The sequence below is a fragment of the Polistes canadensis genome, unplaced genomic scaffold (genome assembly GCF_001313835.1).
Source record: "Polistes canadensis isolate GaletaPanama2010 unplaced genomic scaffold, ASM131383v1 scaffold_154, whole genome shotgun sequence".
NCBI lineage: Eukaryota > Metazoa > Arthropoda > Insecta > Hymenoptera > Vespidae > Polistes > Polistes canadensis.
In genome coordinates this window covers 38,638-57,147 of record NW_014569701.1, presented here as the reverse complement: position 1 = coordinate 57,147, position 18,510 = coordinate 38,638, and the positions used below count along the sequence as shown (strand labels likewise).

The following is an 18,510-nucleotide window of genomic DNA, read 5'->3' as shown; positions in this document are numbered from 1 at the left end:
CCTATACCACAAAGCCTGCTTTTGCTTAAATTATTGACTATTAACTTTAAATAAAATAAAGAATTTATATATAAAGAAGAGGTATGATACATTCAAGTGGTATTGGAGAAGTGTTATGTATCATTCACACGTGTCATCTACATTTTACATATGACACTTATTGCTTTTTCCTTACTTGCTTAAGCCTACTCAGAAGTAAACAAGTTTTTAAGGAAAATAAAACTATATGATTTTTTTTGTGCTAACTAGTATATGAATTCTTTCTAGTATATGAACTTAAGAAACAATTTTAGAATTATGTTTCTCAGAATTTCAAGAATAGAAACATAAAGACTGATTAGGTAAAACAAGAATCAGTAAGCAAATGAGTAAAAAACACACATGAGAAATCAGTGTTGGAAATATTTTCATTTCTGCTAGTTTTTTATTTCATTTATACACATACATGTGTATATTTATTGGACTGTAATAATATTACACACGATTAGAGTATACATTTCGAAACTCAAAAAATTAGTAGTTAGTAATCTCTTGGTGTAAGAAATACTGATTCTCTTCCGTGAAAAACAGGCGGATCAATCTCCGTTTATATTATAGTTTATGGTATTAGCGTAATGCATTGTAGATCTGCGGAGAAGTAATGAACATATTCAATTATCTATGAGTGAACATTATTTTTATGTTTAAAATGCATAATTCTTAGAAATATAAAAATTGAACTGATGAATGTGAATATTGAATTACATATGATTGACAGAATAAGAATTGCAACAAGTACATTTTTCAATTGAATACAGTTTAAACTTATGTGAATTTAATTTCAGTGACATTGCATTGAGTTTTACATGTTGTTCTTAAGTGAGGAAATAAACCAAAAATACATAAAAGTTATGAGCCCAAAAAGAATGAGGAATGTGAGAACACATGTAGAAAAATATCATAAATGAAAAATATTAAAGCGAAATGTAGAAAAATACACAGCGTGAAAATGTGTTTTTAAATATTTCCTTACTCTTTTTGAAAGTTCCAGATTTCTGCAAATTAGATAAGAAATACTTATCATTATTAATCTATGTTATATGTTGATATCAAATTTTATAAATCTTTGCTCTAAACACATTTAAAAATTCCCAATCTTGAAAATGTGCAACTGATGACCCTTTTTGTCATATTTATCTCTTACTTGTGATAAAACAGTATGATATATTAAAAAATATTGCAATATTTTAATACTTTTACATTTTAAAAAAGCTTCTTACATATTACTCTCATTTTAATATATCTGAAAACGCATTTTGAATTATTTAAGAAAATAAATAATTAAGTTATAATAATTTTTTGTTTTACACAATTAGATCATAATATTTAACTGAATATAGAAGGTGTAGAACAAACAAGCTTTTGTTTCTTAAAAAAGCTGTAGCAAATTTCATCGATTGCAATTTATACTTTCTTTTTATTTATAGCTTATAGTATTACAACATCTATATTAAAGAAAAAAAACAATGTGATTTAGTTCATATGTTCTTTACTGATATATATAATGTTGATATTTTGAAATTATAACCTATGACAAAATTAAAAACGCGTCATTAATTTCATCAATATTATTCATCTAGTTTTAATTTGTTAATATAGTATATATTTGATCATTAGTAATTACAAATCATATTATGTAACGTGTGGTAATAGTTAAATATGCTATTCAATTATCGATATTACTTTAAATTTATAATAGAAACAACTGACAATTATTTTTATTTTATTGCATTCCTATTGATTTGAAACATGTCTGTTTTTATTAGATGCTCATATAGTGTTTGTATTATAATAAAGAAAATACAGAAACAAGAAATAGTTATTACAATATAATAAGTGCATTCTCTTGCACATATATGATAAATAAGAATAATATTTGCGTGCTAAAGGATCAAAGTCAAAGCAGTTGTAACCTTGATGAAGGAAAATAAATAAATAAAGAAAGAAACTGATTATAAAAGAAACATTTCTTACGCTTTCTTATATATTGAATATCTACAGTTAGTGTTATTTCAAAGATTGATTTTTCAATAATATAAAATAATTAGGCAGATAATATTATATAATTTTTAATATTTTCTTGACATTTGTTTTAATATATACGTATAAATTCAATACGATGCTCCTTTTAAGCATTTTTAATCTAGACTCCTCTATAGTTTTAAATATTTCTTATATCCTGCAATTTAATATAATGTATGTCATTATACGTACATTGTGATATACTGTTAATCAATATATATTCATTTCCCATGTAAATACAATCAAATAAACTGTTTTAGAAAGATATAGTTGTTGAACGAAAACAAAAAAGATATATAAGTACAGAAATGATATATATATATATAAATGATTAATATAATAATAAAAAATTCCGTTAAAAAATCTTTATAATATTATTTAATTCTTGAACACAACATACACACGCACACGCACACTTTCATGCTTATTCTAAATATATTTAAATTCTTATATTACTGCTTACCCATGAATTTTATTGAAATACATTTTCCATGATCACAAAGATTCAAATTGATTTCGTCGTCTTGCGTAGGCCCCCATACAAGCAAAAAATCCCATAATTCCAATAATAAGACCCAAAATTAATGCTAATGTGTCACCAAAATCAAAACTACCTGATGCTGAAGCTAAGTGAAACAGCGCAAATATCGAAAGTAAAAATGGCCACATGTTTTTTATATTAAATAAAATCTATATCGTAGGACAGCAAATAAAATAACGATTTCCTTGATTTTCTACGAGAGAACGATTAATGACGTAGTTTCATATTCGGTAACAAACCATGAAATAGGATAAGAGTACTTCTGCAGTATAACATTCTAATAATAAAACTTATGATTATTCTTGTATTTAATTTACTAAATAAACACAACGTACATATTCCTAGGTACTTAATTTATTTATTATTAATAAACAGACATTTATTAGTTTAAGTGACAATTAATAGTGAAATACATATATATTGCATATCATTATTCCTTGAATTTACGTCACTATTATGCATAATATTGTTAATACTAATTTCATTATATAATAACATAAAATCAAAAAATAAATTTCCATATATATTTAAATATATATATATATCATTTTTTAATTATCATTCTAATTAAATTCTTAATATTTTAATTCTATCGACAAAATATTTTTTCACTTTCATCAATAAAACAATGCATTCGGCCCTTTCATTTTATCCTTTCCTGCATTTTGATTCGCTGTCCAATTTTAGCCAATAATAGCACTATTCATTAATCAACTAACAATTATTGTAAATTGATATATATATATATCATAAAAACAAAAATCTATATATTATTTTATGATGAAAAATGAAATATATAAAAAATAAACAACAATATGTTAATTACAAATAAAAGCTAAATAATTTTAGGAAATATCCAATGAGAATCGGCCATTAATATCGATAAGTAATAAATTTAAAAAAAGAATTAAATAAGAAGTAAGAATTGATAAAAATTATTATTTTGAAAGAAATAAATATTTAAATTTTTCCATAAATCCTCTCTATGTCAAATATAATTGATATTATTATGTGAAAAATACTGATTTTTGTCAGAATTTAATAATCTTATGACATCAATGGAAACTTAGTTTAAGGTGGCGTCATTTATTCGACAAAGAATTTTCTAACGGAGGTAGACTGGCGCGTATCGACCGAGCAATAATATTTTCTTATTTTTAATTGTTATACTTTTGGAAGTAATGGAGATATAGATAATTTATTAGTCTAACGTTCAAATAATAGTCAAATCGTGTATTTCTTTTTGTGTTCGAGAATCATCAGGTTTCATCTTAGTAAGGTGAGCACTTCTTATTATTTCGTGGCCATTTTGCTGTCCGTTGATAAATGCTTAGCATTTTCGTACCGACAGGTGAACCACGAATTAGTTGCAGTGTATAAAATCGAAGTGCGTATTCTTGTCCCGCTTTATATTTTACTCTTTTGACAATAGAATTCCATTATGAAGGATAAAAGTCACTACAAATGTTCAATCCAGAGAAAATTGTTGTCCATATTTTCTACATAAGGCCTGAATAGTTAACAAATCATTACTTTTTTCTTAGTTTGTATGAAATTACAAGTGTTCCATGTCTCTTATCTTATTACATTTTATCTTCATTTATTTACCAACAAAAAACTATTTTTCTTAAATACCACAATGGATAAATAGTGTTAAATTGTAAATTGAATTGGATTTTAATTTTAAGCTAATCAAATTTTGACATATAATGTGCTTTTAAAAAATTGTTTCGAATGTTTAAAGCTTTTCAAATAAAAAAAAAAAGATTAAAAATATTTGGAAAAATGTGTAATCTTATATTTTTATATTATATTTCATTTGATGTAATACTTTGATAAAATTCATTGTCTTTCATTCATTAAAAGCATAAATATATTACAATTATATATAATAGGTTAATTTAATATATTATATTTCTTAAAAATTGTACGTTTTAAAATAAAGATATCGAATATTATTACTGATGTGATGTTTCTTTACTATTTATATAAATATATATAATATATATTTTTAATTCTTAAGACTATTCATGTTATGAATAGTAGGTGTAAATTATTGAATTGTATTATACATATAAGTAACAAAAAAGTGTCAATCAAGTATATGCAACAATAATAATTAAATGTAGATAATCTTTAATAATTATTAAGATATTATTTTAATATTACATTTTACTTTGAACTTCAAATTCTATGTTAATTTTTCATGACTGAAAGATATGCTATGATATTTTTATATTTTACATGTATTCTAATAACATTTGTTTATGTTGTATTTGTATAAATAACCTCAATATGTATTTTTTTATCATTTTAGCACCATCTTCCCAATTTATATAAAAGAAAATAATGGAGATAGAACCAGGATTTTTGGATGTTATGAATATTACCAAAGATAAAAATGTATTAGAAGTGGTCAAACATGTGGTTGCTGAAGAGATAATATTAAAGCCCGATTACTCGGATGATTCAACAGAGACAGAAATAGAAGAAATAATAGAAATAATTGAAGAAGTAGAAGAAATGGAAGATTCATTAATAGATTATCCTAAAACTGCAGAATTGTCTAAGGAAAATAATAGCGGTACAGAATTTGAAGGGAATTTACAGGATGAACAATGTGATAGAAATTCTGAAGTAGACAAGATATATCAATCCGATGAAGAAAATGTAATATTCAAAGATCAGAATGATAAAAATTCTAAGTCCTCTTATAATAAACAACAGAAATCAAATAATAAAGTTATAGCATATGATGTTGATGAAGATTGGCAAGATGAAGATATTGAACATGTAGAAGAAATGGATGAAGTAATGGATCATGAATCTGACTCTCAGCATCATAATTCAGAATCATCACAAAATTACAACTTTTTACATGAGAATGAACGATCTGATGGAAACCAAGGAAAAAGTTTTTCTTTAGAAAGCCATAAAACAGATATTAGAAATACCATGGAATCATTCACTACAAAAGTGAATAAATCTCGACTGAATAAAGATTATGATAATGATACGCATAGTATCAATAGTATCGATAACAATTTCACTCATGAAGTTATTAAAAATACTGAAAATAATTTAGTGTATACTATACTTGGTTCAAGAAAATCGACTTCTACTACAAAACAGGAAGAAAAAAGAAATCTTGATGATCATTACATAAAGGCTTGTATAATTTATTCATATCATAATAAGAGATATGAATTATTTTCATAAATGAACATTATTTCAGATGGAACAGTTGAGAGAAAATACAATTCCAGTTGAAGGGACAATTTACTATGAAGGTGATAATATGGAAAGATTGTATGTTGCTCAGCCAGTTGATATAAATGAACAATATCAATATGAAGCAGTACAAATAGAGCAAAATGAACAAACACAAGATACTGCAAATGAAGATAGAAGTTCTGAGAATGATGTTAACCAATATCAAGAAGAAGAAATGTCTCAGGTTGAGATTAATTAAATTAAAAAAAAAAAACAATTATTGCGTAATTAATGTATACGTCTTTTAATAACTCTATTTTAATGTCATAGGAACAAATCTTTTTACACGAGGATGAAGAGGGTCAGCTATATTATAAAGATGAGCATGGGCAATTACAACCAGTTTATTTAACTGAAGATGGAAATTACGCTATTGCTGATAATAGTGATGATCAAGATAGTAAAGAGTCATGCAATCAATTGCAACAAAATAATAGACCTACTGAAGAAACGCCTATGGCTTTAACAGATTTAGACTCTAAAACTACCTCTAAAAATAAAATTGTATGTATTGTATTTACAAATGTATAACGCTTTATTGAATTTATGATTTGATGAAACATTTTTTATTTTTTAGAATACTGTATCTTCTACTTCTGCACTTCAAGATCTTGACAATGAAGATAATACAGTAACAATTTCTTTAATAATTTCGGAAGATGAGCATGGACAAAAAAGGACTCAAGTTATAATACCTACAACAGATAACATGAAATGTGATATTTGTAATAAAAGTTTTAAAACATCTTTTCAACTTTTAAGGCACAACAGGCTAAAGCATGCTCGAGAAGAAGATATTACAACAAGAAACTTTCCTTGCGATTTGTGTCCTAAAAGGTAAGCTTTAGTATTTCTTGCGTTTTTATTTAATACAGATATATTATAAGTTTATGAAAGAATTGATGAACTTATTATTGTTCTTAATAATAATTTATAGATATCCAGATCAAAATTCCTTGGCACGTCATAGAAAGACTCATACTGGTGATCGACCATTTCAATGCCTAGAATGTCATAAAAATTTTCCTACTTCTACTGCATTACGTCGACATTTAACTCTGCATAATTCACAATCTCGGCCACTTCCTTGCATTTATTGTGGTCGTCGTTTTGTAGAGAAGGCTAGCTTAATGAAACATGAACAGTCACATCTACCCAATGGTCAAAGAACACATACATGTGACATATGTCAAAAAACATTCTTACATTTAGCTGATTTAAATTTACACAAAAGAAATCATGATACTGACAAAAAGTTTGATTGCGAAGTATGTGGAAGAGAGTTTAACCGATTGAATAATTTACAAAGACATATGATGGTACATCAACAGGTAAATAATCTTGACTGAAACTTGTTTATATTTTTATGAAAACAATACTTGTAAGTGCTTTAAAATAATTTATTGTTTATTTTCCTTCAAAATTTCAGCAAGGGGCAAATGAAGAAATCTTGTCTTGTGATGTATGTGGAATCACGTATAAATTTATGAGCTCCTTGACGAGACATATGGTAACGACACATATGAATCCTGAAAAATTAAAAAAACAAGCAGAAGAGCAACGGAGAAAACGTGAAAATAATTATCGACGTTATTTAGCCAATAGAAAAATGTATGAAACACAGAATTCGGGAGAATACACCTCGAAACGTAATTATCATCATAATGCACGTATACTTAGCGGAAATAACGATGAAATGGCTTAACTTTAATTTTTAATAGTATAATGATTGTATGAATGAATACAATTTACAAATTTATTGCTATTACCAAGATGACTATGTTTATTACACACGAGTAGAGCTATGAATAAATTTATTCATTCTCTGTCCGTTTTGCATTCTAATCCATATCTTTTAGGCAATATTTCAGTAATAAAATCCCCATCGGAATATTTAATGGAGGAGTTTTATTGTTTAACAATATATTGAAGACTTAATCTGCTTTTTTCATGAAGTTTGCATAAAGATATACTTGATTTTTTAGACATTTCTATTTCTGATTTTGCTTCTTCATCCGAAACCTCACTACTTTTCTCTTTTGAGAATGAATTTAACTCTGCGATTGTTATCTTTTATTTCATTGGATCGTCCTCTTTCTTCAACCGTTAGAACTTGCTGTCTTTTATGAACGTCCGTCTTTGAATGACAGTATCTTTGTCAGACAATACCTTTGTTCTCAAATATCATCTATTAAAAAATTTCATAAGAAATTAATTCAAATTTCGCATCTCGTCTCTGGCGAGATAGTAAATTAGCTTCTACTTCTTTTCAATTTAAAATCTTTATTTAATCCGAACTCAAAATCTTATCCAATCATTGGAATCAAATGTGCTATGATATTGATCCACGTATTGCGTTATCTGTAGTAGGCGATATTTTGTCACTTTCGTGAAGATTGTTTGTCAAAACTTGTTTTACAAATTAAGATAATTCCAATACCTCTAATACATAAGCTCTTATCACAGCACGATAATGCATTTTTGCTATTTCGATTGTAGTCTATATGTGTATGATTCATAAATTGAAACATACTTCAAGGAGCATGTAGACAAATTTCCTTCTTAAGAAGAATCAGTTTCTTCCATAGCGAATTCATCTATATCCATTTTCCCCGAATTTTCTTCAATATCTTCATCATCTGTTCTTGTAAACGTTCTGTAGTTGTTTTAAGAGTTTTAAAAATTCTAAAGCTAAATAATAAGCCATTTTTAGTTCATTTAATTGAACATTTTGTATCTATAAAAAAATCGTTATCCTTGTAAAGAAATATTTATAATAGTTTTGACAACTTATAACATTTATCTTGCAGAAGAGAAGACAAGGTTTTAGCAGCCTGATAACATAATGCCCATGCTTGTTCTTCACCGACAGGACCATTAAAGAATAACACAATATATTTTGAAGATATTAATAATATATATTATATATATATGATCATATAATAATATATATTATTTAATAATATATATATATATATTACCGTGAAAGTCCGAAATTGGATCAAGATTCACATGGTCGCTTGGCGTATGTCCGAAATATTAATGTATAAGAATAAACCCTTATATTCGATTTTACACAATAACATATATTCAAAATATATTAATATTTAATAATATATATATATAGTTTTATATTATCTCATGCACCGTTCTTAAGTTTTAATTCATTTTATTATAAATTGTGTGTGTGTGTGTGTGTGAGGCAATATAAATATGCATTTAATTTAGCTAGCACATAATTAATGTTTTAGGTTTAAAATTTTGTTAAAAAAATTTTTTTCATTTATATATATATATGTTATCGGCAAAGTACGAATTCTATAGAATGCCTAAGCATTACTGATAATGCCTGGCGTATTTAGGCAATGTTGAGAAAAATACATTATTGGGCACATGCAAACACACACACACACACACAAGCGATCGGCTGATCAAGCGAGCCGGAAAGAGAAACGAAACTTCTGTTGAATTTTGGGCTTCCTCGAAAAGATAAGGAAAAACAAGAGATGGGCTTCGTTTTTCACATTATTTCACATGATTTGTATTCAGTATAAAGTATTACTTTTGTTCTCAATCAGTCAATCAATCATATAAAAATAGAATCACAATTTAATTATCCAAATTATCACTAGTTTCTGTCTTAACTCTATTTGAATTCGTGTGTATTATTTAAATAAAGTATCTTGAATAAATACTGCTACTTCGTACTGCTATCTCCAATAGGCAAAGTATGAAAAAAGGTCCTGATAATGCTATTATATAAATAACGTGTATTCCTCAAAAATACAAATATTATTCTGAAAAAATAATGAGAGTGTTTAAAAACGAATCGGAGATGTATTTCTTACTTTGCTGGTTTCTCATTTGGCATTCTACAGAATGCCTAGGCAATGTGTGAAATATAAATACATTTCGTACATTGCCGGCTAGTTTTGTTCTGTAGAATGCCGGATTTCGTACTTTGTCGGTAACATATATATATATATATATATTGTAGTATATCTATATAAATAGTATAAATACATTAATATAAGATAAAATCTTTGTAGAATAATAACTGCATAAATAAATAAGCGATAAAAGCTAGATAAGCGATATAACATTTAATTTTTATTTTACAATATATTCATTGACTTCATTGTTCTAAAGCATGAAAATATTTGTATTTCATATCGAATTCCATATATAACCATAATTTATAACTATGAATATATGCGACAGTTTTATGCGATGAAACCAAAGAGAAAAAAGATATATCTTCTTTTTTATTGTCACTTCTAATCATGTGTACACTTCTATATTTTAGATATTTATAAGCAAATAATTATTGTAGTAAAAAATATTTTATATACTTATTATCGGTACTCAACGCATAACAATAATACTTACGTTTAAGTAAAATATTCTTTTAATTATTTTTTACATTTATTTAAGATATATATGTATATATATAATTCACTTATTATTAGTAATTATGCATATACTTACAAATAATTGATGATAATCATTTCTGTATAAATGTTTAATCAAATATACAAAATTAGTTAAAAAGATTTTTTACATTCTTACTAACAATTAGCAAATTATTTTACAATAAATTATGTATTATACATGTTTAAATAGATTTAAATTTAAATTTACATTTGGGGGATTGGATGGCCCCAGCGAATGAAAAAAGTCTCTCATAGACATGAAGTAACGTAATTGGACAAACACCAGAGATCTTTATTCAGTCACGGATCACCGAGTAGCGATTATGGTTTACGGAATTAATGCAGCGACAGTGTTTGGACAAAATATAAACTAAAAGCGTAACAAGAAATCAGTGCATGGAAAACATAATACTATAAGCACCATGAGGTATATAAACTTGTGTAGATTAATTTCCCTCATATTAGTTATTTTCGTGTATAGTGAAAACAGTAGAATTTTTCTTTGAAGATAGATTACTTGAAAGGTATTTATTGATTGAGCAAACTTTATATTTCTTATCTTATATAGCTCATTTTTCAAACGATATCTTGTTTATAAAAATCGGTGTCTGGTATGATTAGCGGTGGAAATGCTGTTTTAGACACTTTTATGCCGAGGTGATGTACAGCCTTATAAATGTGATATTAATTTTCTTATTCGTTTGAAAAATTCAGTTGTCAAGTTTTTATCTTAATTAACAAATATGTGATTTTACCGAAAAATATACCATAAATCTGTCTAGAATTTGTAAAATAGTTCGAAAGTAAACCGTTATAACGATTTCATTCATTTATCTATTTTTTAAAATTCAAATTTAAAAGAAAATTATCATTTATTTCGAACACACACTAAATTTCGAATCAACTATAATTTCAAAATGTGATGCCAGAATATAAAACTTGTAAATGAAAATTTTCAATATTCATTTGGATTATATTTTATATCGTACAATATTTTTCTTATTCCTTTTCAAAGAAATTCTCAAAAACACAGTAGTAAAATAATGAAGATTGTTTATCACACACAAAACATTATTTTTTGATAACATTTTTTATTTCTTTATTTACTATAAAATTATGTTTTCAACAAATTGTATTAGGTATACAACTTTGCTCCCGCCGTTTTTCTATAGATGACATTAGCGACAAGTAGACGTCGAATACATTATAAACGGCTTGCAATACTCTTCAGCATCTTGTAAACATAACCTGATAGCACCAGTAGTTGATTTGTGTTTACTTCATGTAGTTATTCCCCTTTAGAAATGTCACTTTATGAGCCGAATCTCGTCATTTGCGGGAGGTGTTAATTTATTTTTTTAATATACAAAAATCTGTGGCTGAGGCTCACCGAATGCTCTCAGACGCTTATGGTGAGAATGCTATGAATGAAAGAACATGCCATAAGTGGTTTCAACGCTTTAAGAGCGGTGATTTTTGCGTAGAAAACCGGCATAGTGGTGGAAGACTAAACATTTTTGAAGATGAACAATTAAAGCATTTGCTCGATGAAGATTCGTGTCAAAGTCAAGAGGAGGGTTGGCAGGATCATTGGAAGTGAGCCAATAAGCAGTTTCAAAACGCCTAAACAGTCCGGGAAGAAGATCAAAGAAATAAGATCAAATGATTAAATCATATTCAACAAGAACTCGATAGTGGAATACTGATCTAGTCAGAGAGAGAGAGAGAGCAATTTATAGAATATTCACTTGAGAACTGCATGTCTTTTTATTTTTCCTTCTTTTTCTCTTTTAATTGCTTGTAGTGTAATGAAATTCTATAATAAATAGTGATCTAACATTTGTATGATAACAAAGTTACTTCATTACTTGTTACTTGGGGCATTTCTGCTTAAATTGAAACGTTTTTAATAAAATTACTTGGTGTCACAGTTACTTTATACTTTTCCATATCGCGGGATAGATAGCACGTAATATGGTGTAATGCGTTGTAGGAAAATTTGCACACGTACACTCCCGTTTTTTTAAAGCTCTTAAACATATCATAAACATGTTATTGTGTTCATGTCATTTTGCAAAAAATAAATTATACGAACCATGGATATATTTCAACTATTATAGAAAGTATATAGTGTTTCGGCAGATAACTTTATCTGCATTTTGCATTGGATAAATTCTCCAAGAATATGGCCACTGTATAAAGAATAGAAAAAAAAAATGAAAAATTATATTGCATTTAAAATTTAAAATAAAAACTTTACGTTATTATCTTTGGAACTCAGTAGACTGCATTCCAACATGATTATATTATTTACATAATATTTACAAACGTATGAACTACAGACTTTAATTAGCTCTGTTCTTACACAAATATAATACATATAAGGCATAGTGAGAACTTGAAATGTCTCGAAATAATTTACAAAGAAAAAGATTATTCGTCGAGACGAATCTCAATCTCTTTTTAGTAGGAATTATTACTCTGTAAGTATGAAAAAAATTCCGCGGTATGGTGTAATACATTGATGATATATTCTATTAGATGAGGAACATCCGGCAGCGTTCATGTATTTCTGTATTTTCATGAAATTTTCTAATTGTCTACGTAAATGATATCAATTTTTAGATAACGTATACATTCGTATTTGCTATCTTATAATGATATTTTTCGATGTTCTTTCGAAAATATATAATGAGATATTGAATGTGCCGATTTGACACAACATATAGATGAAATACTTTCAACAGTTTTTTTTTTTCTAATTATAAATGTATTTATGCATGTTTCTTTGTTTTATGTGCGAGACCACGTAATTATTCAAATGATAAGTTCTTTAGGCATGCCGGGTGGCATCAATATGGGCATTATCACCATGCTACGTTTTATCATTCATACTAAAAATACTATAAGAATAAATTTTTAATAATAATCATAATCATAATCATAATAATAATAGTTATAATCATAATAATCATAGTATTAATAATAATAATCGTATCATCGATAAACATTAGACAAAGTGGCCATTCCTTCGGAAAAAAAAACTAATGAAACAATAAGTTTATAGCGTTTTTTTTTGTTAGCATCAACTTCCTAATATTTCAGCGCGAGCGCTTATATATGTTCAACAACGGATTTATCGATAATAACGTAACAGCCTGCCAGCAGTGCACAGTTCAAAATGTATTTTATTTTATGCTTCTTTTTTTTCTTTTGCTCTTTCTATCTATTTTGTTAGATTTCATTAATCTTTTAGCCATAATAACCTCTGCATTTTTTTCTTATTATTTTTTTTTTTTTTTTTATCTAACAGTAATAAGTGCGACGAGCTTACAAACACGATATTACAGAAGCTATATCCAAAAATTCTGTGATTATCGATTAATGATATTAGCAAAAAGCAAAATGTAACTCGCCGCATGGCTCTTATAATGTCTTTTACAACAATCATTCTGAGCAGAGGCGCTTTTCTGTGAATTTATTCCACAGGTATCTAGGCACAACAGATACAAAAGTAGTCGTAATAGTAGTGATAATAATAGTAATAGTAATAGTATTAATTGTAATAGTAGTACACGTAGAAGTATCCGGATTTATAATGATTGATATCCTAAAATAGCACTGTCGTATACATTCTAAAGTAATAAGGTTTTGCGTTTTCTCTGCTCTAATACGAGCTGGAAGTGTTAAGCGATAATCTAGATTATTTTACACCATGTACACGTAAACGTAAAACTTCATTTATCATAGGTATTAACACAACAAGCTCGCTTAGCTTAGCATAATTTAATGATAACACAGAGTAAACGTTATCGATGATACTGCTTCTTCTGTCTTCCGTATCCTCGTTTGTATAAAATCTTTTCTAGAATATACCAAATTCATGAAAACCACAGCATTAATAATGTCCTTTATACCGGTGATATCATCTATATTTGTGTATGTATATATATATATATATATATATATATATATACACATGTAGCATACACTAGCATTTTAAATATCTTTGTGCTAAATATTTCATGTCTAATGAATTTAGAGCCCTTTTTAACCGTATTTTTATCTCAAACACATTACATAGTTTAAATATTCTCTTTTTTTGTTCTTTTTAACAACTTCTTAAATTAGTGATCTGTGTTGAGAAAGAAAATAATTGATATGGATATGCATCAAATGGACATTATTACTTTCATGCGAATCTCCATGTTTTCCTAATCTAAAGGGAATATAAGAGGAAGATATTTTCTCTAACACGAGCAAACAAAATTCTAATATACGTTAAATGTTATTGATTCCGCACAATATAAGGCTCTCTAAGGCAGACACTGCCAACATATGTTATCGCCGTTTTTTTCCATCTCCCCGGAAATAGCTAACTTGTGATTTTACTACAACAAAATAGGGGGTACATCGGAAGAGAATAAGGTAAGGACTAGCAATTATTCGGATCAGGCGGCGTTACAAGATATTCGTCAGCACGCTTGTGATCAGATAGAGCCCGTATTGTGTAGGAGTCTTGTGGTAAATCACTCTTCCTTCGTAAAAGTGGTTTCATTGAATTTGCATTTGTTATTTTTTTCGCCTGTATCATATTAAATATTATTTTCATAATATTATTTTATTTTAAATCTACTATATATATATATAACTAGTTATATAATTATAAATAATATATCATACCTCATTAGCCTTAGCTTCAATCTTTTCTAAAGTGAGCGGAGCTTGATCCGGATCGCCATCCTCATCGGGTGGAGGACTATCTAAATGTTGCGTCAAGCTGTATGGAATGTTTGGCATACTTTTATTAATTGCCATATTATAATGTGGATGTCTCATTGCTAATGCTTCTACGCGCATCCATGCTTCATCTCTATCTTTCATAAGTTTACGTTCTCTTTGACGATCCTATATATGTTAAAATATTCAATTATATATGTATATGTACGATTAATATTAATGTTTTATATTAGTTTTTCTTACTATAAATATACCTGATTGTACTGATTAGTACACTGATCAAATACTTTTTGATTCATCTCCATGAATAACTTCAAAGCATTATAAATTAATCCATGAATCGTTTTATTCCAATGATTGCGTGAATTTCTGTAAAAAGCTGGATACATAATCGGTAAAATCACGGAATAATTTTCCGATATTAATGACATTATGTACTCATTGTTCCAATAATAAAGGGCTCTTTCTGCAACCTAAAACAAAGGGTGTAAAGTTATAAATCTATGTTTGCAATCAAATATATTTGATGCCAAAGCTATGGAGTAAGAAACGCACTTGGAAATGAGGAGACGAGACACATTTTGCCAATTGTCTAAACAATGGGTCAAGTACTTTACGAAATTCAGCTGGTTCTATTACATCTAAAATTTCTTCTAATTCATTAAGAAACATGACTTCCTTGGGAGAGTGTGTTTTTGGCCAAAATTTCAATAAATTTCTAATTACAGGTTCTGTCAAAGATGGATCCTTCTCCAAAAATTGAACAACGCAATATGCTAATTGTGGATGATAGACTGACAATGATTTGGCTTTGTGCAAAGGTAACAACACTTTTAGAAGAAAAACTTTATGTTCTTCTTTCAATGGTAAAGCAAAACCATTTATAATGCTGGAATAAATAAAATCAATAAATATATGCCACATCATTCAATTTATCAGATACATCTCATTCAACTCAAATTCAAAAGATTTATGAATAATGTGATATTACCTTCCTAAAATTTCAAGAAGTTCTGCGATACCATTATGGTGTTCAGTTTCATATATAAATCGATAAAAAACATTATTTATTTGTTTCCTGATGTACGCTCTTAAACCGAGAAACTTTCCATAGATTCTATGAAGAGTTGTTTTCAGGAAATCTCTTTCTCGTGGATCTTCAGAATCAAATAATTCTAGTAATTGTAAGACAAACTTCTGATCTATATAGCGTCTTGCAATAGATGGTTGGAAATCTTGAGATTCCAACAATCTTAAAAAGAATTCGTACACTAATTGCAAATGAGGCCACGCTGCTTCCAAAGTAGGTTCATCTTCCTCTGGATCAAATTCAGCACCGTTTGGATTTGAAGATGGTGGAAGTGTTCGAAACAAATTAACAGCAAACTATAAAATGAAGTAGTTTGCAAATGAAATAATTTATATAAATTTCTTATAATTTTTCAATGTATTATGTATATATATTTAACTTACCATATTTACTGCTTCTGGATAAATTAATTCAGTAATAACATTTTTATTTTTGGTTACATAATCAACCATTTCATGAAGGGCAGTACGCTTTACCTCTTTCCATTTCAAGTCTGACAGTGGATCGGACTCAAAGTCAAAGAGTACACAGCATTGGCGTAACTTCTGTATGAAAAGTTCTTCTCTTTCATTGCCTTGTTGCGTCTCTGAAATGAAGCAACAAGAATTGGTTAAATATGTTTACAAAAATAATATACTTTTAGATATTTTTACCAATTACGAAAGGCTGCAGTTGTTGATAATGCAAAGTAAATGTTGCTGGATAAAACTTATGAGGCTCTTGAGGTAATACTGTGGCAAAAGCTAAACCTTGATGAAAACTAGGACTCTTTGGTAAACCTATGACCCCAATAGCAGGGCCAATACCTCCTACATGAACCATCGTAATTACGTAGGTACAATCCCTTTAATACTTTTAAAAATCTTTGCTACTGATATCCTACAGCACCTTTACTTTTTTCCTACTTCATTTACTAAATCATTTTAATTAATTTGTTCCTCAATAGATCTCTCTTAAAGAAACACAAAAATTATCTCTGATATCATCTCTATTACGTTTCGCAAGCGTACGCAACAATCTGTTGCTTCCTACGAGAAAAGTTGAAGAATCGATCGTGCCGACCGAAGAATCCTACTTCGCACTGTTTTCGAACTGTCACACACTATATAATTTTATTGGCGGTGGTAATCCGAGATACGTAAAATTGTATTTCGCGGGCAGTTTACGGATCTCGTTAAAAGCCGGGTTTGATTGTATCTCTCAGCTAAAAGAAAGGTCGATGGTCTAGGCTCACTTGTACCGAACCTGAGTAAGGTAAAAAGAGGTGGGGTGAAACGAGAAGAGAAGGGAGGAGAGGAGAGAAGAAAAAAAAAGACGTATGTATAAATACTATAGAGCAAAAAGAAAAATGATGAGAGGGGTGAAGGGATATATGTATAAGTATATATGTGTATATGTGATGATGACTGGCAACGATCAAGAGAATGGAAAAATGTTGAGGTAAAGTGAGAAATAGGATAGAGAGGACTATGTGTTTACGTTAGGTGAAACGAGAAACGGTGTGTGAATCGAAGTGAGAAGCGCTTGCGCGATGTCCCAGCGAGCTAGAGAGGAAGAAAGAGAGAGTATCTATGTATGTATAAAATAGAATCGATAGACTGTGACGTAGAAGAGCGCTGCTGCCACTCGCCGAGAACGACCAAGCAACCCCGCCGATTGACCGGCGCACTACTCTTCTACACACACACGCGCCCGCGTTACCTACGTAATATTACACATATTATACATTTATATATATATACATACATATGCATATTACACGCATATGTATGTTGTGTTAATCGCATTGAGAAAGGGCGGGAACACCGATTTTCTATCCTCTTTCCTCTCGCGAGAAAGTAATGCACAATTCTTTACGGTGCTAAATGGTGTTACGCGTGGCCTGTCTGTCGTGTCCTATCGTATTGTATCGTATCGTATCTATCGTGTCCATCTCCTTCCATTTTATCAATAAATCTCTTCGAGCTTCATTTTTTTTTTTTTTTTTTTTTATTAAGAGGAATGAGTCACTTTGGAGTTAAGTAAGTGATCGGAAAATTTATAGAATCATAGACTATATTGCGTGGGTGTGTGGTACGTATACTATATTAATAATATTTTATTTATATATATACACACATATAAGTATTATTCCTCGTTCATACAACTTTTTAGATGTTCCAATTTCTATAGAGCTTTACAAGGTAAAACTTTAGAATCAATGTTCTTTTGTGTTTGATATGTATATATGTATGTAAACATATATTTCGCATAAAATATTAAAAAGGAGAAAGTCATGATTAGCCCAGTCAATAAGAGGTGAAGGAAAAACTTTCAGGTAGAAGTTCTCGACAGTTTGATACAAAGGTAATTCGACGTCGCTGAATCGAATG

At 28.4% G+C, this 18,510-nt stretch overlaps 2 protein-coding genes and 2 long non-coding RNA genes across 9 annotated transcripts in view; 2 read left to right on the top strand and 2 right to left on the bottom strand.

The window, feature by feature from the left end:
• Nucleotides 1-230: 230 nt before the first annotated feature.
• Nucleotides 231-3,033, bottom strand: LOC106788799. The gene is made up of 2 exons (XR_001381941.1): nt 2,525-3,033; nt 231-2,218 (listed from the first exon to the last, which is right to left on the bottom strand). It is a non-coding gene; the product is annotated as an uncharacterized LOC106788799 (long non-coding RNA).
• Nucleotides 3,034-3,670: 637 nt separating this feature from the next.
• LOC106788807 (zinc finger protein ZFP69-like) lies at nt 3,671-8,965 on the top strand. 3 transcript variants are annotated; one of them, XM_014752401.1, is made up of 8 exons: nt 3,671-3,881; nt 4,920-5,770; nt 5,838-6,059; nt 6,146-6,379; nt 6,453-6,712; nt 6,813-7,206; nt 7,305-7,524; nt 8,686-8,965. In XM_014752401.1, the coding sequence occupies exons 2-8, from the start codon at nt 4,952-4,954 to the stop codon at nt 8,703-8,705; spliced, it is 2,169 nt and encodes a 722-aa protein (XP_014607887.1). In that variant the 5' UTR covers nt 3,671-3,881; nt 4,920-4,951; the 3' UTR covers nt 8,706-8,965. The 3 variants fall into 3 exon arrangements, with proteins under 3 accessions (XP_014607887.1, XP_014607884.1, XP_014607886.1); XM_014752398.1 differs by lacking the exon at nt 8,686-8,965 and having other exon boundaries at nt 7,305-7,647; XM_014752400.1 differs by lacking the exons at nt 3,671-3,881; nt 8,686-8,965 and adding an exon at nt 3,948-3,989 and having other exon boundaries at nt 7,305-7,647.
• Nucleotides 8,966-11,501: 2,536 nt separating this feature from the next.
• On the top strand, nt 11,502-12,330 carry LOC106788796. Its single transcript, XR_001381940.1, has 2 exons — nt 11,502-11,720; nt 11,793-12,330. It is a non-coding gene; the product is annotated as an uncharacterized LOC106788796 (long non-coding RNA).
• Nucleotides 12,331-13,524: 1,194 nt separating this feature from the next.
• LOC106788790 (serine/threonine-protein phosphatase 2A 56 kDa regulatory subunit gamma isoform-like) overlaps nt 13,525-18,510 on the bottom strand; it is a 19,623-nt gene continuing 14,637 nt past the window's right edge. For 3 of the 4 annotated variants that reach the window (XM_014752365.1, XM_014752364.1, XM_014752366.1), the window contains exons 4-9: nt 16,522-16,724; nt 16,040-16,434; nt 15,604-15,937; nt 15,303-15,521; nt 14,992-15,216; nt 13,525-14,893 (exon numbers count right to left, since the gene is read on the bottom strand). In XM_014752365.1, the coding sequence (XP_014607851.1) occupies nt 14,744-14,893; nt 14,992-15,216; nt 15,303-15,521; nt 15,604-15,937; nt 16,040-16,434; nt 16,522-16,724 (1,526 nt within the window). In that variant the 3' untranslated portion in view covers nt 13,525-14,743. Of the gene's footprint in view, nt 14,894-14,991; nt 15,217-15,302; nt 15,522-15,603; nt 15,938-16,039; nt 16,435-16,521; nt 16,725-16,791; nt 17,842-18,510 lie in introns of those variants that run through there. The other variant, XM_014752367.1, reaches the window with a different exon arrangement.

Excerpts from the sequence above, each read along its gene's own strand:
- LOC106788807 (XM_014752398.1), top strand. The coding sequence starts at position 4,952 with ATGGAGATAGAACCAGGATTTTTGGATGTTATGAATATTACCAAAGAT. Across the intron at positions 6,380-6,452 it reads CTACCTCTAAAAATAAAATT|AATACTGTATCTTCTACTTC; the intron begins GTATGTATTGTA and ends TTTATTTTTTAG. Across the intron at positions 7,207-7,304 it reads ATATGATGGTACATCAACAG|CAAGGGGCAAATGAAGAAAT; the intron begins GTAAATAATCTT and ends TCAAAATTTCAG.